Below are 25,244 nucleotides of genomic sequence, written 5' to 3' on the forward strand. Positions count from 1 at the left end.
GACAATGACAAAGATCACTGGTCTTCATTCTCCCTATGTTGGTCAGGGCTGGTTAGGTTACTGTAGGCAGGTTTCTACACTAAGCTGAAAACATGGCTTTACAAAGTGTGGTAAAGACATCTGACCTTATTCTATATTAAAATAGCTAACATACACTTAGATCTAAGGTAGATGAGGAAGCTGAGAATCACGCTCAGACCCAACAAGGCAGATGAACCTGAAGCTGCTAAAGGAATCCATTACACCTCAGTAAAGCCAGAGGCTCACCACCTGCAGGCCTTGCAGCTTTGATGCAGTAATTCATGCTAAAAGACCAGCTTTTAGCATGAATGTTCAGATGTACCTGTATCCTGCTTTCTGGGGAGCTAGGTCACCACCGCTGACCCCTGGTCTCAACCCTGGCTAGCAGTGTTTTTGATGGATTATATAAACCCACTTTCCTAAACACAACAGTTATCCCATTCAAAGTGCAGCAGGACACAGCCCTGAACAGTAGAGCTACATGGTGTTAGAAAATTAAATCATGATACTGTTGAGTATTTTAGCCGTGACAAATTCATTGTCCTTACCCCTTTCTTTCTCAGCCAGTGCCACACTTTTTACCATACTAAGCACACTGAGATTTCCTGATGTAACGTGTAGCCATTACTCACCATTTATCTCATTTTCCATCCTATTTAGTCTTTCAGATGTCTTGGTTTTTTTATTACCCATTTCTGTATCATCTCTTTGATTTTCATTCTCCATTTCCACATTTAAGCCATTTCCATTTTTATTCCAAAAAGCTTTTCTTTGATCCCTTTTAAAGCATGTTTACAGATTAAAATTTTTTACAGATTTAACATTTTCCCCTTCATATCTGCAATATGCAGATCCGCTCATCCAAGAATCAATTTATGACTGCAAAGATTTCCATTTAGTCACATGTCTTCTGAAATGGGGAATTTTCATTGCTTGCTTTGGCATTTAAAATCAAAATAAGAAGTTGGAATGTAGATGTTTTTTCTTTACCAGCAACTTACAGAAACTTAAATATTAAAATCAAGCATAAAAAAAAAAAAAAAAAAAAAAAACACAAGACGATGAATCAGATACCCTTTATCCCCTAACAGGAATGTATTTTATTGAACTTTTTTCAGATGATAAAAAATAAAGACATGATTAACAACAAAAGTCCACCGCAGGGCTCCTGCTCTTCAGAGTGGACAAAGTGAAAAAATATGACAGATCACTCGTGTGTCACGGTGAGTGTACATCCAGTAAAGAAAGTGCAGGTCCAATAATGTGTGCTGTCGCCGTCACTCATCTCCAAATTATTTACCTGATGGATCTTTAGGAAATGTGGTAAAAATCTCACATGCATCCAAAGCAACTCATTTACTCCAATGAGCGAGCGTACAGCAAGGCGCTACAGGTAGCCAGACTAGAACAACTCACACATTGTTAGAACTCTCCATCACTTCTCTTTCCTATATAACAAACTTCTTGCATCACAAAAATAGATCAGAAAATAGCGTTGCCATTCTGTAGTGTAAATATACAATATTTATTGCATTTTCAAATAGACTTTTTTTTATTTTGTTTCTGGCCATCACCCGAAAAAGACAAAACTAATAGAAAAAGCACTAGTACCGAACAGAGTGAAGTCAGCCTGGAGTAAGGCAGAGAGCAGCAGTAAATGCTGCATCACGGAAAATGACCAACTAACCTCGACTTCCATCTTCTGTTGTTCTGATTTTATTAGTCTGAGAGCGATTAGTGTTTCAAAGTCAAGTCTAGCCGATCAAAAATGTTAAACATAGAACTAGCTGATTTTAACAGTTTTCTGGCACTTAGTGTTCAACCTGTGTTAGCTGCTACCATTTACAATCAAACTGCTCCTTGCATAGAAAAATCCCAGAATGCCACAGGCTTCCCTTTAAAGGGCCACCAGCAGGATGAAGAAAACAAACAGCTTTTAGATTTCACTTCTGGAAGTTTCTGATAGAAATGACAACTCTATTGTAAACTCTGCCAAAGCTTTTGAAAAAAATCTGCAGCTAAGCAGGTTTCCACCAAAGCGGTTTCAGTCCTCAACCGGACCTCACTGGGTCCCAGTTCTGTTTCTACGGCCAAAAGCGCAGCCTCTTGGAGGTAGAAACAGGGCAGGATCATGGAGAACAATGTTTAAAACTCAAACTGGTTTCCTTTTTGACCCATTTAATCCACAACAGAACAATAGAACCATTGCTTCCTTTCCTCATTTAGAAGGCCAATCAGCCTCGGATCCCAGGACCACCTCAGGGCTGTCGGTGAACGCTGGTCAACACACTGTGTGGAGCTGTTTTACAACCATCGTTTTCAACCAAACTTATCAATGCTGCTGGCAGCTCAGGTTCTAAACGCCATCGGGCCGCTACACGTCACCAGATGGTGTTCAGAAACCCTCCTTAAAGCAGCAGCACTGGTCTGACATGATGGCCGGCCTTTTAAAGAGCACTGTACTTAAAACATTGTACACAAGAAAAATGTGTGTAGATAAAGTGCCTCACATACTTTAGACCTTAGATGGCAACACATATGGTTGTGTAATGGCTAAGCTCCATGGCGATTCGCTGGCTGAGGAAAAACAAACTGGTTCTGAACTGGATTTGGCTCTAGCACCTGCCTTTCATCCTTGGAACTGCTTTGGTGGAAAATCCCAATAAATCCTTTTAACTGGCTTCAGTCCGTCGTCGTAACATTACTGAACATCGGAAGCTTATTCTGTTCCACCAAGGTTGCTGGATGAGAAATCCTTGTGTCTAAAGTGCATCATCAGCATCATGCACAGTGTTGGTTTAACAGTTACGGTGAAGTGCAAAAGTTGCCTGAAGATGGAGATATGAACATTCAGAAAGAAGGAAAAGTGGAAAATAAAACTAGGAAAGCGTTCCTTCTTCAAATGTAAAAAGCAGCATGGAGGACTACTCTCAACATGACCGGCTGTTTATCGCTGTCAACCATTGAAGGAAATCAGGTAAAAATCCACTCTGCGTACAGAGGATGCATAGAAACCGTCTCCACTCGGAACAAAATAACACGACTGAGAAAACTTTTGGCATGCAGAGAAAAACAGACCTGGCTGCAAAGCCCCTTACTTGGCACCTCTGGAACTGCTAGAAACTACAAAAGCTAATCAAAACAACCTCCGTGCACCACATCCGTGGCACAGAGGTTTACAGAAACATTTAACTGCAACTCATTCTGACATCGTTTCCATTTATAGAGATGATTTCTTTTCCCAACACATATTAACGCTGACAACAAAAAAAAAACAACCCAAACAAAACATCTGTTAACAACTGAGAAATTATAATAGTCATATTTTTAAAAAAAATGGAATGCAGGGATTTAGAATTATTCAGAGTTTGGTCCTGATATGTAGTGATAAACATCAGCCTGGCATCCCATCAGCAGCGAACAGGTGGAGGGAAGCACAGTCAGGAGGGTTTGTTCTCTCATGCAAAGACAGGCAGTGATCCCGCAGCAGTGTCAAACCTGTCCTTTGTGTTGGCCACTGTGCTTCTGGCTGGTTAAGCGTTATGTTGTGTGTAGTGTGTTTAAGATCTGCGTGCATCTCCGCTGCTCCCTGATGGCTCATTATGTCCGCTGACACAGTTCAAGTCCTGAGTTGAGACTGGTTCACCTGACCACTGGCGGCGCAGGAGGGGCTCCTCTCATCCCAGCTGGGTCACAAAGACAGAGACAAGGTCACTACAGGTCACGTGTCATTCATTTAAACCCTTCATTCATTCATTCAAGCCCTGTAACAGAGAGCTCCTTTGGTATCAGACAGAAATCCCCCACATCTCCACCGCTTTTAATAACATGGGAAGATGTGCCTCCATATCCAGTATTCTAGAGCAGGTTAGCTTTCCAATTAGAAACACCCTCTGTGAATGTCAACGTCATAGGTTTATGTTCATTTTCCTACCTAGACTAACAGGAAATGTGTTTTTTTGTTTTGAATGTCCTGTTGAAGAGTGGGCTGTTTGGGTTAGTTGTGAATTGTCAGTATTTTACTCGCAGTAGACAACGGTAAAAAAACAACAGTAACTCTCAAAGAACTGTTTATCTTGTGGGTAACCAGAGATGTTGCCAAAATGAGTTAATCTACGCTGTTAAAACATTAACAGCGTAGTAGATATTTAAGTAGATATTTATGTACATGCACAACACACACCAGGAATGATGTACATGTAAATATCTGCATGTTGCTCTTCCTCTGCAAATAGTTGTTATTCTTATACAACTTGCATTTGTTTTGTTTATTCCATATTTCTGTATTTACTTATGTCAGCTGCATGGTTGTCTATGTGTCACACCGTCTCACCAAAACAAATTGCTCATAGGTGTAAAATACTAGTTGACATAAAGCTGATTATGAAAAGCATAATCTTTCCTTTCCTCCAGAAGAGGGCATCATCTCCATTATGGCTCAGAGATCAACAGCTGCTGCTCCCTCTGCTACCCCCAGTGTCTCACTGTCCATCCTTAACCTTTAGTATCAGTCTGCAGCGCTTCCTTTATTTATGACTGCTGCTCTCTAAATGCTTCAGTAGTAATAACTGAATAGTGAGTTTCACAGATTTCTCTTCCGTAATTTAGAAATGTTTAAGCATTAAAAAACCTGATGTATTTTATTAGACTGAAAACAAACCGATTACACTTCAGTCTTTCTAAATGAAACATTCAAAGCTGATACTATTTATAGGTGTGCTGGAACAGCGTATCCATAGGGTTGCCATCATGTGATCTGCTTGTTGACTCTCCAAATGCTGGCAGCTAAAGGTAAGGCAGTGATTACTCATTAGTACGCCACACAATTTAAACTCAAAATCTAATCAGGCAAATCCCACTGGTACTGGGGAACCTGCTTCTGTCAGGGTCCTTACTAAACTACACAGTAGTTATACTTATTCCCACAAAGGTTTAATATTTAATAGAAAAAATATAAAAATGGTTAACAGTCTGCTGTTTGACTAGGGATACTCGCTTATAAATATTTCATGTCTAGATGTTTTCTATGAAGAGAAGCTTTTCAGAGGGATGGCCGTTAGTCATGACCAAACCATTTTAAGCTTTCATGCTGAAATATTTTTATACTGTAACCAATTTTTAGTTTCATAATTTAAACAAATCTTCATTCCCTAAAAGTACCCAGAATTTTATTCCCCGTATTTTAGCATTCTAATTGAATTTGTCATCTTGGGAATCAGACACATTCCTAGCAGATTAAAGACAAATCAATGCCGGGTGTATTTTTTATTTTTTTCTTCTGTCTTGCTATAATTAAATATTGTGTTGTGGAAAATACAGAAACTACTATTTCAAAGTGACTTGTTTGGCAGCAACACTGTGCTCCGTGTGAGCAGCGTCTAGATGCAAAACCAGTATTGTTACTTCCTCAAACCTAAAATAGCTGCACAGCTCAAGCAGCAGAGTGGAACTAGGAGCGCACATACCCGCTTTGCTGGGATAAACTTTGCTAAAGGGCCTGTAGTCCTCCGGAGGGGGAAGATCTTCGATGGGGTGGAAGTTGAACTTCGACTCAAAATCATCTGAGAATATGAGAAACAAGAATTAGGTTAGCAGGCGGAACGATCCAAAGCAATCTGAACACATGCAGACTGTAGGAAACAACAACGGAGGGGAGGAAGTACAAGAAAAAAAGTATTTAGTTTAACTTGCAGTTTGAATAGTCATGAGCAAGTCCCTGATGATGTAGATTTGGTGTTGGTCGAATGTGCCATCATTAACTGGAGCACGAGTCACATGATTTCCAATATTCCCATCACAACTACACTCTTGTTTGAGATGGTTCCTGAGTCCTGTTTACGGTTTAAATCCTGCGGTTGGCTGGTCACACAAACTAAACGTCACTCCATCACTCCCCAGTCCAGATCTGCGAGTCAGCAGCTTAACAGGGTGGGCTGACTTCCACCCTCTTCACCTCGTCGCTCCGTTCCCAGAGCTCATGGAGACGGCAGAAAGGCATCTTAACCCTGCCTTGAAGTGTTTCATGAAGACGGATGGGGGAATTAATAATTAATTCACGAGAAAGGATTCTATAAATAGATTAAATAAATATTTGGATAGCCGGGCTAAAAGTGAAGGCGGGTGGATTTGTCAGACCTTGAGGGTTGGTCCTAACAGAAATTTGCTACTTTGCAGAGACGACGCTCTTTTATAGTTGATGCACCCAAAGAAATGAAAAGATTTCTCCAGAAAGCATCTGAACAGGCTTAAAAGACAAACAGCAGGACATGATCGTATAGAAAGGAGCATTACTGCTGGTGTTTTGACACTGAAAGAAGGCAAGCGTCTGATTTGTGGAGCTCCCAGTAAAAGGAGCAGAGAAAGCTGGGGCCAGCAGCTACCATGAATCAGATTAACTCCACGCATGCACACTAAGCGTGTGAACACCTGACGGTATTCTAAGAACTGCTGCTGCGCTCCAGACTGGTCCAGAGCAGCAGGAAACTAAAGGCCTTGTTTGCATAGCTGCAGGAGGATATTTGCCTATCCACGAATGTTCTCCCCGCTCAGCTTCATCGCATGGAGCTCACAGACAAAGCAGGTCAGCAGCAGAACAACTGCGTTTGGAGACGCAGCAGCTATTCATGTGAAGATAGTAGATCCAGCTCTGAATCAGGAGCCAGAGGAGTTTTCTGATTCCGAGCTTTAAGTGCCCTCACCGAGCGTGGCAGCCAACTGCAGAGTACAGAGGAAGGCTAGAATGCTACAGCCCCAGTGACGTATTAAAGTCCAGGAGTCTCACAGCGAGCCTCCCTTTAAAGCGAAAGTTTATGGGAACTCTACCTGGAAATGAAACATTAGTTTGGAGGAGGAGAAAAAATCCTCTCAGTATAATCCCCTTCAACGTCCTGTTACACCAACGTTTAGCTTACAACCATGTACTGTTTGGAAATGTCAGTTTCTGAAGAGGAGTTAGGAGAGCCAGGTCACCTTTGACAAAAACAACAATCTGATTTTTAAGGAAATCACTTATTTGATCAAATTAAGACACTTCTCACAAGAAATAAAGTTATAGATTGATAAAGCAGTCAGGCATTAACTTGCCGCTGCAGTTATGGCATAGATGGGAAGGATATGGGAAAAGAAAGATGGCACCATGATGGCATTCTGGTGAGACGCCAGCACATAACACACAGACACAAGCAGGACCCCCGTGTGGCGACCCCACTCACCCATGACGGACTTGGAGGAGGAACCGACGGCGTGGCCGTTCCGGATGGGCGGTGGCGGAGGAGGTGGTCCGGCTGGGGTCCGGGAGGATGAGGAAGACGAGGAGGATGAGGGGGGAAGAGCGGGTTTGGACCGGCCCAGGGCTTCTGAGACCCCAGAACTATGGCCACGGTAAGGGGGAGGCGGGGGAGGAGCGTCTCTTCCACCGTTACGAGAACTGGGAGGGGCAAACTGGTGGCCTGTAGTGACAACACGCACACAAAGCAACTGTTGAAGCTGGAAAAAGTTCAGTTGTTTAACAGGCTGGAGACTAAGTTCTCTTTAGGTTAACAACACCTTATTCTAGCATAAGTGCAATAAACTGTGGGTGAAATCAATCTAAAAATCACAAGAGAGGAAGCAAACTACGGGGAAAACACTAAATAAATCAGGCAAAGTGCAAATCCTATGCTGGATGCTTAAAGGGAAAAAAGGAAGTTGGTAGATTATATGAGCACCAGGCATCATGTGAGGAACATAAAAGCCATGCCAGCAGAGGTTTAACTAACCCAGACATGACGAGGTTTATCTCAGACGTGTTCCTCTAAGTTTATCACACACTGGATTCCTGCTTCATCCCCAGCATTTTCCTGCCAGCAGCATCCTAGCATTCATTTTAAGTCAAATATATTGTTCTTGTGCAGCTTGTAAATAACGCTTGTCTCAAAAAACAACTAATTTGGAAATAAAGCTTGATCAGGTTTTTGCATGTGTCAGAAAGAATGGGAATGAGACAGCTTGTATCAGCGAAGAAGTAAATCTGGGCAGTGACGTTTCTCTGAAGACATCAGAAACCAGTAGTGTCCACCCACACACTGCACCAGCCTTTCTACAGCTCCAACTATTTACAAGCAAACCAAGCTGGCCAATCAGAACAGAACTAATCTTTACTTAATTCAGCCCAACTGCTTTCATAACTTGGTTCGTACATTTAACACACGTGTGAGTGATAGGGGACAGGGAGGCACGCCAGCCCTGGAGGAACTGAACTAAACTCTGATTTAAGGAAAGAAACAGCATCTTTGCTTTTTTTTTGGGGGAACACGGCTGCTGTTGAACAGAAATTTATTTAGAACCCATCTACATCTGATCTAGAACTGAGTAACCTGTTAATCTCTAGCTGGCATCCATATACATTCCCCTGCTGCCTTCTGAGTCACGCCACGGTTTGGTTTACACCTCAGGTCAATGAGGCAGGACCCTGAGACTACATGTGGGACTGCAGTACTGTGCTATTCAACAGAGCAAAGCAGCATTTACATCAGTGCTATCCAGAAAAACATGTCAGACATATCCCCTCTTCCCCATAACGCCTGTTTAAGCGCTGCGTTGCTATCCGTTTAGTTGTCAAAATGCATTCTTCAAACCCAGTAAAGGTAGCTGCACAGCATCCTCCACGTGTGATGGGTGCTTGCTAAGGTTCTGTGACTGCCACCTGAGGTGGATCGGAGCTGTCTAAGCAGCGGGGCCACATTAAACCTCACCCCTAATCACCCCAGACGATAAACTAAGGCTGTGAGCTGAAAGAGGCCATTATGAGGACAGGATATTCTCCCATCATGCTGTGGTTGCACTTTAGAGCACACATCAGTCAAAACCTGTTAGCCTGGATCATTCGTTTTTTTTTTTGTGTGTGTAAAGGAATGTCCTCACTGGAAAATGGGAACGGACCATGCTTACGCAAAGGTTCAGAGGAGTCAATGTTCATTTTGTAGTTAAAAGAAAATCACGTGTAGCCCAATATGCCGTAAGACAAAGGTAAGACTTAAGATCCTTTGATGATGACAGATCAAGGTGTTGGGAGCAGAAAAGGAAGATGGCTGCCTGTGTCTCTGTTGATGAGATGCTGGTGTTACCTGCTTTGCGTCCAGGTGGTTCCCTGGCAGGTGGGGGGGGTCTGCTGACCGACTGAGAGGGTGGAGCTGGTGCAGGGGGCGGTGGCGGGGCATGGTTGCGTCCCTGGCCGCCGCTTCCTGATGGGTGTTTTTTGCGTAATGAGTTTTTTCTCTGAGGAAGCTCTGGTGCGTCTACCTGTGAGGGCCCATTGGAGCTGCTGCTCCCCGTGTACGGTCTGTACGGCGGGGGAGGCGGCGGCATCGCCGAGCTGCTGCTTGGCGGTTTGCTCGAAGGCTGATTGGACTTTGCGTTGCTGTTTGAGGAGGGGCCTCTGCTGGGAGTCGGAGGAAGGGCTTTTTCTCTGCTGTAGGATGAAGATGATGAGGAGGAGGAGGAACCTTTTTGGTTTGGGGTGGGAGGAGCGTTCCCGCGTCCGCCTTTGTTAAAGGGTGGAGGGGGGGGCGGTGCTGAGGTGCTGTGCTTCATCCCGCCTGAGGAAGAACTGCTGCTGCCGGGGGGGCGGCTGATGTCTGGCAGTGACGGGCGGTGGGATCGCTGGTGGTCTGATGAAGAGTGCTTGTTGGCTGAGCTTGGTGAGGGGGAGCGACCGCTGGGGGGACGTGGAGCTGCCGCCCGGGACTTTGGAGGCCGAAGGGCTGATCTGCCAACCGAACCAACAGCTAAACCATCTGGAGGACAGAGATGATAAACAGGTCATCAACGTAACCAAATAAAGTGTCTTCCTGTCAACTTAATCAACTTAAACCATTTACCGCTGAATCATTAGCAATAGATGTCAAATAACTTCAAATACGTTCCCCCCCCCCCCTTTTTCAAATTAGTTTTTCCTAAAGAAGCTCAACAAGCTGACAAAGAAGGCCGGCCCTCTTCTGGGGATCCTTCTAGATCAGGGGTGTCCAACTCTGGTCCTGGAGAGCCGGTGTCCTGCAACCTTTAGATGTGTCCCTGGTCTGACACACCTGAGTCAAATAATCTGTTAATTAGCAGGACTCTGAAGAACCTGACTGCATACTGAGGAGCTAATTGTGCTATTTGATTCAGGTGTGTGGGGCCAGGATTACTACACAGGAGTTGTAGTAATCCTGGTGAAATGATGATTTTTCTGCACAGAGGATGGTGGGTTGCTGCGACAACAGCCTATTGAAGAGAATGAGACGCTGAAGATGTAAAAAACTATCATTCGGCAAGAAAATCTAACGAGTAAGTTCTCCATCTTTGTGAATTAGCTGTGCTCTGCGTCTTCTTCACCACACCAACTATTTTCAGGATTTTGGTCAGAGCTTTAAACCTGCCAGAAAATGAATTTAGCAAGTCTTGGCGGGAGGCAATGTTGCCCCCTTATCACTGAGGTCATTTAAATGGCCAGCAGCTATTGGCCCCAGAGCCATGCTGAACTTAGGAAGTCGTTCAGGAACCCAAACCATCTGACTATTAATAAATTACACAGCATGTCTTACAGAAAGAACTCTTCAGTCAGTGACACTTTGCTCCAAACCTTCTGCCTCAAGTGTTTTTGATTTAGAGATGTAAAATAACATGAAGGTTAAAACACATTATCAGAACAAAAGACAGCTTGGAAAAAGGTACAGCCTGTATAGAACACATGTCAGAAATCTGGCCTAAAATAGCTTTTACCTCCAACTGGGCGTAGTTTTGGCAAACCTCCCTGGAAAAGCCCCCCCAAGCCAACTGGCCCTCCGCCTCCGAAGCCTCCTCCACCGCCGCTCCCTCCGCTGCTTCCTCCACCTCCTCCACCACCACCGCTACCCTCTGATGAAAAGACAAGACATGGTAAAACAGATGAAAGGTGAGCTGTATTCATAGATACCAGTAGTGATATTTACAATATTCAAAATGAAACTAAAAGCATTCACTGTCAATGAGTGCTCACATGCATTCTGGATGACGAGATTCCCAGTGGAACGTTTTAAATACTGCCGTGAAATCAGGCATGTAAGGATGCATTCAAATCGGAATTAGCCAGCCACATTTGTTTAGTATTCCGTTTGCATACCCGGGGAGCTTTATGGCTGAGTCCACTCTGGAGGGTGCTTGTTTGGCCCGGGCACTAAATGTAGAGCAAAGGACCTTCTGAAAAGCCACTTATTGTTATCTATCAAGTTTAATTAGTTGCACTCCACACCGTCTTTGGTTCTGCCACACTGGCTTGATCTTAGAAATCTCACGTGTGTGGGACATCACCAGCTTAATTTGCACATTATGAAGAGGCGGTTCAGAGCAGGGCCTGTCTTTGTAGGTTTATGACTGAACCGTTTTGTGACAGGCTATTGACACCTTCCATAAAAAGGAAACCAGAAAAAAAGTGACTGCAGAAGATGGCTGCTCACAGACTCCTGGATCCAAGCATACTGAAGGGAAGGGTGGAAGGTAGAAAAACAGTGCAGGAGCTACAGGGATAACAAAAGCCTGAGAGGACAATGAAGCAATTCATGGAACCGATCCCTTAAGAGCCACGTCTTTAGTGAAGGTAACTCCTAAACCAGAGGTCTCAAACTCAAACCATTAAGGCCCGGTGTCCTGCAACTTTCAGATGTCTCCCTTACCCCATACACCTAAATCAAATGGCTAAACTGCCTCACTAGCATACAGTCGTGGACCTCCGCAGAGTGAAGTACACCCAAGTATGTTAGGGTCTTTACATGAACGCACTTCTAGTTTAGACATTACAGTCAGGCAGTCTTATAGACAGCTCAGGGGTCCGATCAGGTAGTGACCCAGTGTACCGTAATGCTCCAAATATCCAATGAGCAGAGCAGCTTTGTTGCAAAACAAAATCATACTTACACATTTTAACTGATTTTTGAGTGCATTGTACCACATAAAATCAGTCAGTAAGCACAACGGTAATCATTTATAAAAGGAGCACTGGATTATAAGGCGCACCATAATATTTTTGAGAGAATTTAAGGATTTTAAGTGCAATTTATAATCCGAAAAATATAGTATGTAATTAAAGTATTTAGATTTTGGGAATGTATAGTGAAACGTAATGTTACTGAATAGCAGCCCCTCCTTTATATAGCTATAAAGTTTCTCTGATATCAGAAAACTGCACAGCACCTTTTGACTTTGACATGAATAAGGTAGCCCCATAACCGGCAACGGGTCAACATTGACCCATCAGCACGTATTTTTGACTTCCAAGCCATGTAGCTCCTACCGTGGACTTCTGTTTTAAAAAGTCTTGTTTCAAGATGGTCATCTAGCCCCTCCTCCTTTGATTGACACCTCGTTTGTCCAGAGCTAATGTTATTCACCATAGCTCATTTCTCAAAACCCTCTCTGCTTCTGTGTTGAGGTATGTTGCTCGGACCAGTCAGTTTAGACGCTCATTGCGACACGTGGAGATTGTAGCCAGTGAAATTACCGTCATGTGGAGCAGGACATTTAAAGCTGGTGTAAAGCTCATCTGGTTGCTACGCTCTCGGTGCGTCCTTGTGTGTAAGTCAGCTTTTGGTGTTAGACGTACATTTTCACCAGGAAATGTGTGTAAAACTTCTGGGAAGACCCAAGTAGCAACAGAAGAAGCGGTGGAGTTTGTCACAGGAGTGACAATGTTTTTTCTGATGACTTATTAGAAAAGTTTTAGAGAGCGCCTAGACATACCTAAAGAAGAACAGGTCTAGAATAGTCATTTTTATTATTATATTGCATTCAAATTTTAACATGTCACACAAAAGACATCTCTCTTTTGGCCACCTTACTGTTCAGCTAGAATCTCCTGGCATCAGCCTACAGCTGCATGTCGAAGAAAGTAATAAGAAAACAAGAGCCAAAAAAAATAATAATAATTTGTGTGTGTTCCAACTTTAATAACTAAAAACTGGTTACCAGAACACCATACTGTGTTACCTTTACAGACACCAAGCTTTTGCTTCTACTCCAAAGGGTTCAAGGTCAGCATCTAATTTAATTAGTTTTTTTTTTTCTGTGTTTTGAATTTTGGGGTCGTCAGTTAAGGGGTTAATAAATGTCACTTAATTAGATTTTACAGTTTCATTTTAGACATTTTCTCATTACTTTAATTTGTATTGTAGATAAGCATAGCTAGACAAAGCTTGTCAGTCGAGGAGCAAAGGAGAAGAAATAGAGAGCATCGGCAAAAAGAGGGAGAAAATAAACAATACACCCAGTGAGCAAACATGAAATGCAAGAGAAGGAAAGAAAGATGGAAGAAGAGAGTTCAGGACAAAAAAGTAATACAAATAGACGACATGGGGGACAGGGCAAGGAGACAACAAAGAAAGTAACGGCAACATTGAACTTCTTCCCAACCTCCCATGGTAAGGGCGCCCCAGATGGGATTGGGGGAACAGTGAAAACTGGTTCTGAGAGGAAATGATGCGACAGATGGAAACACTTTTTTTGTAAAGGTTTCTAACAGACTGAAGGATGTTCAGTTGTTCTACATCGAAGAAGAAGAGATGCAAAGATTTACACTCTTCCGATACAACCAGTTCCCTCAACAAGGTGAATGCACTGACCAGGTGAGAGCAGGATTTACCATAGGCAACTTTCTTGCTTTTGCAGCAAGATGTTGGCTTGCTAGTGCTTTTTAGTCCTGGTACTGTCTCTTTACCAGTTGCCCAGAGCAACAGCCTAATGATGCAAGAAGGGAAAGGATGAAAAGACCCTTGACCACATTGTTTGAGGAGACAGAAAACAAAATGGAAGAGGAGATGGGAGATAGAAGAATGGATGGAGGAAGAGTTGAATAAGGAGCCCCAAAAAGGCCCTGAGGGTACCATAAGAGTCTCTGCTGTTACCAAACTGAATAGGAGCAGACTATAGGCAATGACGTGATGGGCTTCATTGAGCATGTCCACCGCCTGCTGCTAAAGGCATAAGTGCAGTTTAGCAAAAATAAAACCTGTAGCTATTTTTTAAACTGTTTTCCACATCTACACACGCAAACTCCAACGGTCTCCGACCTCCAAACGCCATTTGAAAAACAAAACATGGTTGGACCAAGCAAATGAAATCTGACACATAGGAATTGTCTGTGTGACCTTTTAATATTTCCAGTGAAGTACTGTAGATGTACCAATCAACCCACATTCAATAGGAGAGGAGAATGACTAAAATTAATTTATATGCAGGACAGGAAGACACAAAGTAGTATGACATTGAGAAGATGAGGAAGGGGAATAAATCAGCTTTTTGAATAGTTTCAAACGGCATCATTTTGGTTATTGTCAACACCGTCAGATGGATGTTTGCTGTGATTTTTGAACAAGAAATATAATCTCTGTTCAATTTATGTTGTTTATGTAATAAATGACCGTATGTTCTACATCTTTTTCTGCACTAATGACTCAAGTTGTTTTTTATAATTTTTTTTAGATAAAAATTCACCTTAAAGTTTTGGGTTTATTAGCTGTAGGCTATAATCATCCAGATGAACAGATACGAACGCTTGAATGAGTCAACGTAATGACATTCAACATCAGTTTTACTTTAACTGATTAGCTAAAACAAATTATCTGACGGTGCTCCAGTTTACTACCATGTACCTATAATTAGAGCTCAAGTATTTCTACTTACCGAGGACAAAGATTGTCCAACATGATTCCCTTCCTGAAGACAAACCACCACTCCAGATAAACTTAAATCATCAATTTGATGTTGCTATGAGGAGTTACTGTCTGGTTATTCAATTTTTAAATAATTCACAATTATCTTTGTCATTAAAAATTATAGTGCATTGAAATCAGACTTCCGCTGTCAACATTTCACTATTATTCAGCATGGCGACCTGCAGTGGCGTAGAGACCGCAGTGAATGATTCTTGTTGTTAAAATCACAAAAACTGAAGGATACACGGTGTTGTTTCTATCTTAGTGTATATTTATGTAAAAGGGAAAGAACTTTCTGTCAGAAAGCGCGGTGAAGCCGCACCACCTCCACATTCAGAGGAACCCCGGGGTGAGGCTCTTGCTGAGGGACCCAGAGTGGCAGTATGTGGGATTCAAACCTAGAACCTTGCAGCCTACCCAGGATGCATGTGCCCTGCTCTCTAACCACTGGGTCACAAGTCATTCATATTTGAGTTTTAAAAAAAAAATCTAAAAGTTTAAAGACAAGCAAATAATGAGTCAAAATATGACAAACTTATTTTAAAATGTGGGCAGAATGAAAACAGTGCATAGCTTTTTTTCATGGTGTACCTGTTATATCACTGAGCTCAATCATTTAACACTGACGATTAAAGTAGTAAATGATTGAGGTGTTAAAGGTCAGCCAACAAGCCTGATGTCCTAGATCACAGGTGTCAAACTCAAGGCCAGTGGGCCAAATCTGGCCCTTCAAGGTAAATTATCCGGCCCTCGAGAGCCAAAAAAAAAAAGCCTATATCCTTTTATAGTGTATAAAGTGGCTAAAACTGTGCCTCCTGTAAGTGTAACTCACCCCAATATCAACTTTTTTTGCAGATAAACTGTATAAACTGGGCCTAAGAGTGCTACTTTTATGTTACTGTGCATTTTTTATACTACTGTGTGAACCGGAATGAAATTATGAAATGAAAGTATCGGCTCTAGACATGCAAGCGGCCCTTTTAATGACTTCATGATGCCAAAGTGGCCCCATATAGAAATTAGTTTGACACCTCTGTCCTAGATGATGCTGACTCTGGCCAGTCAGCAAGCATGTGGAGACATTTTAACATCATTAGCAAATCCACCATGTTGAAGGAGTCAACTTGTTAAGGAACCACTTAGGATTCATGGCAATACGAGCACGTACAGCAGGGATGCTCGAGTCCAGTCCTGGACTAGAACCTTCTCCAACACATCTGAATCAAATGGCTAAATTCCCTCAGCATCACATCGTTCAGCTCTCCAGACGCCTGGCAACAAGTCATTCGTTTGCTTCAGGCGGGTTGGAGAAGGGACGGCTCTGACAGGTGTAGGGTTGGAGCTCTGGGGGAGCGGAGGCTGTAAACAAAGCGCTGCTACTTACTGTCTATAATGGGAGCGCTTCGGTCATTGACTTCAGTAACCTTCTTTAGCCTGGCCCCTTTGCAGATGTCTGACAGCAGGGCTCCACGGCCTTTGGCATCAGACGAGTTCAGTTTAGGAGGAGTAGTATTGGCCTGGAGAAGATGGTAACCATCACAAACTTAGACTTTTTCATGTCCTCGGTGTTAACCACAGCAGAAAATGTGTGCACACGGTCTGACGGGGTACAAAACGTACACCTGGAGAGTATCAGGGACTTATACAAACAGAAAAACTTTATTAGGAGAACAACCTTTGATCTTTTCACAAGCATGATGTTCATGCGGGGGGGGGGGGTTCACAACCACACAGCCTTCTTGTTTTTCACTCTAAAATAGCTGCTATACTACAATTATCACACACTTGTCTCTTCCCATTACAAAAGTGATTACAAACATGTTTCTGAAAAACAAAGCTTAAATGTTTATTAGCGTGCGTTTAATGATTGACCAGAAGTGTGCTGTTATAGCAGTAGCGGTCGTAAATTCTGTTAGCAAACAGCAAAAGGCTGCGCTGCGTGTTAGAGCCACTGACCTGATTAAAGGTTGGGGGGGGCGGGGGTCCAGGCGGAGGTGGAGGAGGAGGAATCGGCATCCTGTCCCTCTACTGGCAGCTCTCTCTCAGGGTTAAAGGTCAATGACGTTACCGTCTTCTGAGCGACTCCCTGAAGAACAAAAACAGCATGTTTTCACGTACAGCGGGCCGTGTAACCCACTGCTTACACTGTTGACATGTCAGGATATAGGCCACACCCACTGACCACTTTATGAGGCAAACGTTCTAATTAACAATGCAGTGACTCAATGCTTTTAGGCATCCAGACGCAGCGTAGCTTTGAGGACGGTATATATACTATAATGCAAGTATTTCAGCATATGTGTGTAAAATCCAGTAGCGTCTAAGAGTCTCGCTCCACTCGTTAGCTAGTACTAATTTACTGATTCTTTATGCCTAAAACCAAGCTGTAGTAGGGGGAGAGTCTATTCAGGAGTACTGTTCTTAAATCTAACAAGTAGTTTGTTCTCTGGATCAGCAGAAACTGTGTAGACCCACTTGTTGATGCTCTATATTACTAACAATAAGGATATTAATTAGAAATCTAAGGCAGACTAGCATGTGACAATAAGTCTCAGTGTGTGTGCAGAGAGTGGTAAATGTTTGTGAGCCCTCTCTGAACCAAGACTAGAACTGAAAGCAGAGGGGAGCAGCCTTGATGTCAGGAAATGTGACGGAAAGCGCTTGATTCTCTGGAAGAAGTCGCTACTACTTTGCTTGGAGCAGAAGGTCCTTCAGAAACAAGCGTAGAATAGAAACCACCACACTTTCTGCCCAGAACCACCTGGGCCGAACAATGTTCTTCTGGGAAAAAAAAAAATCATCTTCACCTCACAGCGTCATCGTACACAGACGTTAGCGTTTTTAACGTCAGGCTCAAAACCACGGCCGACGCTCCAGATGAATCAAAATGTAACCTACGTGACTGGTTTATTTGTTCCTGTTCAACATCTGGGTGGCAGAGACAAATAACTGGAAGAACTTCATTTACTATTCAAAGAAGTAAATACTAAAGTGGGCCTCTTTCACCTTTACTCTGTTCCATTGAGGAAATGTGTGTATGACTTCCTGGTGCAGCTCCCAGGGATTACCGAGCAGAGGATGATCAAGCGTCTCTCTGCAGGAGCCTCACCAGAATGTTAACTAGCACAAAGCCAACACGACGCTCCAAGCTTGACTTTCCAAGTACAGCAGGACCCAAACGTTTCTAGGCAGACTGTACCCTCAAGTCAGCTGTTCCAGATGACCCAGTCACCACCTAGAATCCCACGTTACACTGTAGGCGTGTTTACAGCGACGCGTTACGTAAACCGCTTTATTCAAATTTCTCAGTGACTACCAAATGTGGCAGATGCAGCTGAAAATGACATAGCCTGTTGTATTATCAGCAGACAGGAGGATTAGGGCCAAACACAGAGGTTTAGATTAGAGAACAACTTCTTTGTTTTTAAAATAAAGCAACTAAGCTTGTGTTGGTCTCAGCATCCAGGCAAAAATAAAGCCATTAAAAATAAAGGTTACCACTTCTGATGAATATTTGTAGCTCCTCCCAACCCAACACCATGACGTTTATTACTGGCCAGCATGTGGGTTAACCTGATAAGGAGTTTTATGAACGGTAGGATTTATGGACCACCAGGCAGAGAAGGGAGACATTGGCTGCTTCAATGTATTTAAACCCAGTACAGCTCTCCTGTACTGCTACGGTGGAACAATCCGTTTAAGTCAAACACATCACTAAGTGACTAAACTTTAGTAAAACCAGCGTAGAAATGTGTGTTTCTGCCTAAATTGAGCCGTAATTTAACAATTGGTGTATATTAGTGGCTCTTCGCCTCTGGCTGAGCAGAAATGCCACTTATGTGGCCCATGTGGCATCATTCATGCTTTCTAGACCGACCAGCAGTCAGCTCTGTTGATCCGTTGTTTAAGCTCGCCGTCTGTTGTTGCCATTTGCATCAGCGACTCCTGACGGTCTCTGCAGCCCCGTGAAGCTAACGCAGCGGCTGTGAAGCTGCTGCCATGCGTCTGACGTCCCGGATCTCCCCAAACCAGTTTGCCATCTAGGCCTGCTGCCGGCTCATGCAGGCGGCGTTCGGCTCCTCCCTCGCCCTCGCCGAGTGCAGCTATGGGCTTTCTCAGAGAGAACCTAAAGGAATCTCACCAGTCAAGTTACATAGCGAGTCGGCGATGTGGTATAAATGGAAAAGCACAGCAGCAGGGTCAGGGGATGGGGGCAGTCCCGTGTGACATTTCAGCCAAGAGCCCCTCGTTAGGTCACCTGTAGCTGTCCAGCCAGTCGTGTCTCGCAACAACGCGTGTTCACGCACACCAGGCCAGGTTTGCTGGGAGACGGCAGTGTTGCAGGCAAGTGTGGCGCAATGAGGACGCGTCGCCCGTTTCACAAATCCCGGCCCGCGTCGGTCCAGGATTACTTCCGCTGCCAGCCCAGAGGTGAGAAAGCAGTGGATCAGGTTTAGCCCCCATTGCACCCTGGTCCTTTCAAACATCACGCTGATGTGGGACAGACGCATCTGAGCTCGGAGCCTGGCTGCAGCTGTCCGCTGATGCCAAGTCTCAATCTGATACACCCGTTTCCACGGCACACTTTAGGGTCACTGAATTTAAAGTCCGGAATATTTTTCCCACGTCAGTAAAGAACGGTCAGCGTGTCTATGAAGTTGCTTTATATCAGCAAGCTTTTAAAAATTCCTTGGATTTATTTGTGGTATCCATCCAGTTGTTTGAGTTTTTAATAGATCAACTGGCGATATTGACCCGCTGCAGCTGTATTACGGTACCGCTGAGTTAAAAACCACAGGGCAGAACAACAAGTCAGATGAGGAATTACCTAGAGTCACTAACTGGGAAACAGATTATTCAAACATGCCTTGATCTGATCCAACATCCCTAATTTGGAGCGTAATACGGGTCAGGATTAGCTGCATTTATCTACTCAAAGACAGAAAACTCAGCGCCGCGGACCGTTTATGCCACATACAAAAACAACAAACTCGCTGTTGGGAGCGCGATAGTGTCCGCATTACATTCCAAAGGTCTTAAGTAAAGGTCTGTTCCTTCAGTACCAACGAGAGCGTCTGCTCACATCACCAGTCTGACACTGCCTCAGAGCAGGAATCCAGCCTGGGACGAGGAAGTAGGATTCTTCTGTGCTCCAGGAAATAAACAGGCCTACAGAGTTACAGTGCAGGCAAAAACCCCGGAGGATCTGACTCCTCAGCTCCAACATTTAGGAGATAGAACCAGAGAATGAAGGATCCGAGTAAAGCGCCTGGTTCAGTCATTGATCAAGGATGCTTCCTTCACTAGTAATAATATCAATAATAATAATAATAATAATAATAATAATAATAATAATAATAATAATACTCAACAGCAACAGATAAACACGCAATAATCAGATATGAATGAGATGACTTGTTTCTGTCTGATGTAGGGCAGATCAACCCGTTTCCAGATGATAAATATATGCCAGCTAGACTTTAGTAACAATCAGAGTAACGACGGAACATCTCAGCATTATTCATTGCCACAGATCGGGGCCACTGATTTTAGTGCCATTCATGCCACGCAGGTTATCTGATACTAAAGTAAAACACACGCATGACCAACGAGCACTGAGGATTTCAACACGACAGAGATGCTTGTCTGTTGATCTTGTTCGTAATGACGTATTTATTTATATGTGAACAATTCGTTTTATTTTTTACAGTTTGTAACCTGGTTACTGTGTCTATCAGAATATAAAAAAAGGCGAGTTTCGGGCAAGCAGAAACGCGTAAACCGTGACATAAACATGAGTCAGGCCGAGACAGGTCGCACAGCCGCTCCCAGACAGCAGCAGCATACCTGCGTTAGCTAGCCCAAACTTCTGGGAGCCAGGTTACCTCCGGCAGACAGATACTCACCGGGCTCTAGCACAGCTGCGGCTTGCCCAAGCACCATGAATGGGAAGTGCTGTGGCGGCAGTCCGTCGTTGAAGCAGTTTGACAAAAACAACAGCAGCAGCAGGTCATGGAGGAGTGACGGCCAGTCGCAGTACCGTGGCTTAACGCCACCTTAGAACTTGCCAGGTTAGCCGGGCTAATGCTAGCCAGCCGCGGCGGGGTGTTAGCACTGAGCTGTTTACGTGAAAGCTGTCAGTGTCAACCCGGTCCGGACGTCTACAGTCGCTGGCCGAACAGGACGCCTCCGGGTGCTGAAGCGCAAAGTGCCGGACGCCTGACAGGAGCGCTTCTGGTAGCCACGGCAGACTTTCCCCGCACTACTGACCTGCAGGCAGAGCCATACCGCCCGCTGCCACCGTTTATCGCTCCCTTCTCACAAACCCGGAAATGGGCTGAGCTGCGCAAAATGGAGGCCTTTCAGCGCAGCTAGGAGCGTCCGCGGACACATTCTACTCCTACCCCAACAACCGGGCCCATTAACGAAACTCATCCCGTGGATGTATAGATCATTCAAAGTGCGCAGTGGGAGTTGTAGTCTAATTATTAGGAAATTATATGATAGTGGTTCAGTGACGCTAAATAACGCCACCTTTAAAAAATAAAAATAAAAAAAAACATTTGGATAAGCAATATTTAATATGTGTAGAAATATTTCTGTCTAAATATTTTTTTAAGTAACTATATAATATTTATGTAAAAAATATAAGGTTAGGGATTTTATTTAATAAAACCAACTTTTTATTACTATTTCTTAATTTTATTAGTGGCCAGAATATACTGATCAGTACTACATAAAAACATAAACCTTATATATATATATATATATATATATATATATATATATATATATATATATATATATATATATATATATATATATATATATACTATTTATATTTTTCACTGTTTTAGTCAAAAACATCAACGTCTCTGTTTGAAGTAGACATTCTTCTTCAAAGGTTTTTGGTAGATAACAAAATTCACACAACCACCACCAGATTTTATTTTTAGTATGATGTTCTTTTTCTGACATGCTGTGTTACTTTTACACCAAATGTAATGAGATACAAAACCTCCAAAAAGCTAACCTTTTGCATTGTCAGTCCACAGAATATTTCCCCAAAAAGTCTTGGGGCTCATCAAGATGTGTTCTGGAAAAATTGTGACAAGCCTTAATGTTCCGTTTGCTCAGCAGTGGTTTTCGTCTTGGACCTCTATCATGGAGGCCATTATTGCTCAGTCTCTATCTTAAAGTGAAAGCATAAACTCTGACCTTAATTGAGGCCAGTGAGGCCTGCAGTTCTTTGGATGTTTCTGTGGGGACTTTTGTGACTTATTGGATGAGTAGCTGATGCGCTGTTGGAGTTATTTTGGTCGGCCGGCTACTCCTGGGAATGTTCACAACTGTTCCACGTTTTCATCATTTGTGGATAGTTGCTCTCATTGTGCTTTAGAAATGGCTTTGTGACTCTTTCCAGACCTATAGATCTCAGTTACGTCCTTTCCCATTTGTTCCTGAATTTATTTGTATAGTGGCATGTTTTGAAGATCTTTTGGTGTACTTCCCTTTGTCAGGCAGGTCCTACATCATGCAAAATCAACTTTTTTTCAGATTTTACCTGTGCTATGATGCTATTCCTTCATCAAACTCATGCCCAAAGGGATATATTACTGGGTAGAAGGTGAGAAAAACTCCCAACAACTTCTCAGCTCCCCTCACTATCCCCTGCACAGCCCTTTTCTGTCATATTGCAGTCCAGCATGTCAACACTGAGCCACAGCTCTGTAGAATTTCATGGGTATGCTGGTGTGGAATGAATAATATGACTGTGGCGCATTGGGGATGTAAGGTGCCTTGCAATTCAAAATTTGTGGATATGATTCAAGCTTCCTCCTCCCACATGTCAATGTTCCCAGAGAAGGCCACTTAACCCTGAGCTGTGCATCGGCTTATGAATGTTTGTGGGTGCCGGTAGCTAACACTAATTCATGAAGGTTAGAGTGGCTAGTATTTTGAAAACTGCAATATAGATTCAGTTGATTTACATCCTGATAAAACTTTAGAGAATCTAGATTTTCAAAAGGATACCATGAGGGGGAAATAATCACAACAGGTTATGGAGGAGCAGCAGCTCTGCTCCAAGCCCCCCCCCCCCCCCCATGTGGAGGATGCTCATTTCAGCTCGGCTGTCGCTCTGATACGTCTGTCCATCTTCTGCTATCTATAGAGAAGAAGAGGATAGTGTTTGCTTTTGTTTACACACCCATAAAAAATATTATGGATTTATTTACACACTCTTCAATAAGAGACAGTGATATGACAGGATAAACAAATCCTGCTCTACATTCAGCTTTTATTAATAATACTAAAAATAGCATTCATTAGAATTATAATGTCGTTAGTAAAAAGTTAATTTATTCCAGAAATTCAATTCAGTGAAACTCATATTTTGCATAAACCTGTTACACACCACTGTACACACAAGTGCTATTTCAGCCATTAGTTTCTGTTCATTTTAAAGGTTACTTCTTACAGTTAATGAAAACCCAAAGTCCAGTTTAATTAATTTACTCCAAAACCCATCAAACTTTCAGATTCATAAATGTGGGCCTACTGTATTGTACAATATTGGCACTCTTCATCTTTTTAAATGAACGGCTGGCATGGAGGCAATAAGTCTGTGGTTCTGCTGAGGGAGTATGGAAGTCCAGGTTGCTTCGTTCGTGACCTACAGGTTTCAGGTCAGGACAGTTTGCTTGTCAGTGGGCCACAGTGATCCAGCAGGTATCGGTACCTTTGGCAGCATGGGCAAGTGCTGAGTCCTGCTGGAAAATTAAATCAGCATCTCCATAAAGTTCATCGGCAGAAGGAAATGTGAAAGGCTCTAAAATGTCCTGGTAGATAAAGAAAACAAAAGTGTCCTGGTAGACAGTTGTGCAGACTATGGACTTGATCAAACACAGGGGACCAAATCATCACTGACTATGACAATTTCACACTGGATAGAGCTTGGGTTCTGTATGTCTACACTTTTCCCCCAGACTGTGAGACTTTGATTTCCACATGAAATGCAGAGTTCACCGTCTTTCATAAAAGGGGACTTTGGACCACTGAGCTAGTTCTTACAAAAGGTACAATAATGTCTCACACTTATTCACTTTTTCCTGCTGTTGAAACTTTCCAACTACAGGCTTTCATAAAGCTCTTTGTGAGCAGCCGGCTTCTTTAAAAATTACCCTTTAGCTCCTTGTGGATTGGGACAATGACTGCTGGGGAACTGTAAAGTCTTGACCATGATAGTGTAGGCCAAACCTATCTGTATTAAACCTTATTGTTAGGGGAGTCTGTAATCTGTACATTTTCTGAGAAACAAGATTAGGGGGAGTTCATTAGTACAGTGGCCGACAGGGGCAAACGCACAACAAATGACTGAAAGTGTCACAAAAGGCCAAATATGCTGTAAAATCGCTGCAAAAGAAAAATGCTTAAAGTAGCAACACATCAAGTTAAAAAAACTGCAAACTTATTTTAGAAAGATAAATGTGATGGACGCTAGGCGGAGCCAACCACTAAGTCTGGGGGGACCAGGCTCTCATTATAAAAACATTTTAAGCATTGAAGGGAAATGGTACGGTTTTGTTCATGTCTTCTTAAAACACGACACTGTAATCTTTTACAATGTTAACTTATAGAACATCAGCAGGTAATATTGCCGTGCTTTTCTTTACTGACTCCCCTTACTCCCCTAATGATCTGCCGCACTTCTGTTGTTTTAGAGCGAGTATGCTGATAAAAAAAAAGTTTTACTTGTTTTTGGTACTTTTAGCATCTGTATCTGCAATGCGTTTGCAGCGCATTCACCAGTGTGTCCCTGTCGGCACCCGTACATTAGCTGTAAGAAAATCAAAATAAACAGAAATAAACTCGAAATAAATACAGTAGGACCGAGCGCAATTTGTGGCAGTGGCAGGTCATTCTGGCAGTTCCGGTGGCAGTTCCGGGTTGCCACGGCGTATTACAGGGTGCCAGCACAGGGTGCCAGTCTCTACTGGCACCTGTCACAAGGCTGACAGGCTGCCAGAGCGGCTTACGCCGTTATCGGGGCTGTCAGCGCCGGTTTTCGGTAAAAAGCTTAGTTAACGTGGCTTTAGGTGGATTATGGTTTTGAAATTATGATCTTATTATTTAATAAACTGTGTCAACCCGTTCGTAAAGTCATATTTATTTGATGGAACGATGTAATTCGTCTGAAAATTAGTGGCTATTGACAGGGTGCCAGTCTCTAGTGGCACCTGTCACAATGCTGACAGGCTGCCAGAGCGGCTTACGCCGTTACGGGGGCTGTCAGCGCCGGTTTTCGGTAAAAAGCTTAGTTAACGTGACTCTACCTGGATTTTTGTTTTGAAATTATGATCTTATTATTTAATAAACTGTGTCAACCCGTTCATAAAGTCATATTTATTTGACGGAACGATGTAATTCGTCTGAAAATTAGTGGCTATTGACAGGGTGCCAGCACAGGGTGTCAGTCTCTAGTGGCACCTGTCACAAAGCTGACAGGCTGCCAGAGCGGCT

The 25,244-nt window shown here is 43.1% G+C and overlaps 1 protein-coding gene across 1 annotated transcript; it reads right to left on the minus strand.

The window, feature by feature from the left end:
• Positions 1-1,087: 1,087 nt before the first annotated feature.
• wipf2a (WAS/WASL interacting protein family, member 2a) lies at positions 1,088-21,107 on the minus strand. Its single transcript, XM_012869834.3, has 8 exons — positions 20,630-21,107; positions 16,680-16,809; positions 16,108-16,240; positions 10,762-10,896; positions 9,126-9,794; positions 7,233-7,469; positions 5,487-5,582; positions 1,088-3,707 (listed from the first exon to the last, which is right to left on the minus strand). Exons 2-8 carry the CDS (start codon positions 16,737-16,739, stop codon positions 3,664-3,666), a joined length of 1,374 nt encoding a protein of 457 aa, XP_012725288.2. The 5' UTR covers positions 16,740-16,809; positions 20,630-21,107; the 3' UTR covers positions 1,088-3,663.
• Between the last annotated feature and the right edge of the window lie 4,137 nt (positions 21,108-25,244).

The sequence above is a fragment of the Fundulus heteroclitus genome, chromosome 5 (assembly GCF_011125445.2).
Source record: "Fundulus heteroclitus isolate FHET01 chromosome 5, MU-UCD_Fhet_4.1, whole genome shotgun sequence".
In the NCBI taxonomy this organism is placed as follows: Eukaryota; Metazoa; Chordata; class Actinopteri; order Cyprinodontiformes; family Fundulidae; genus Fundulus; species Fundulus heteroclitus.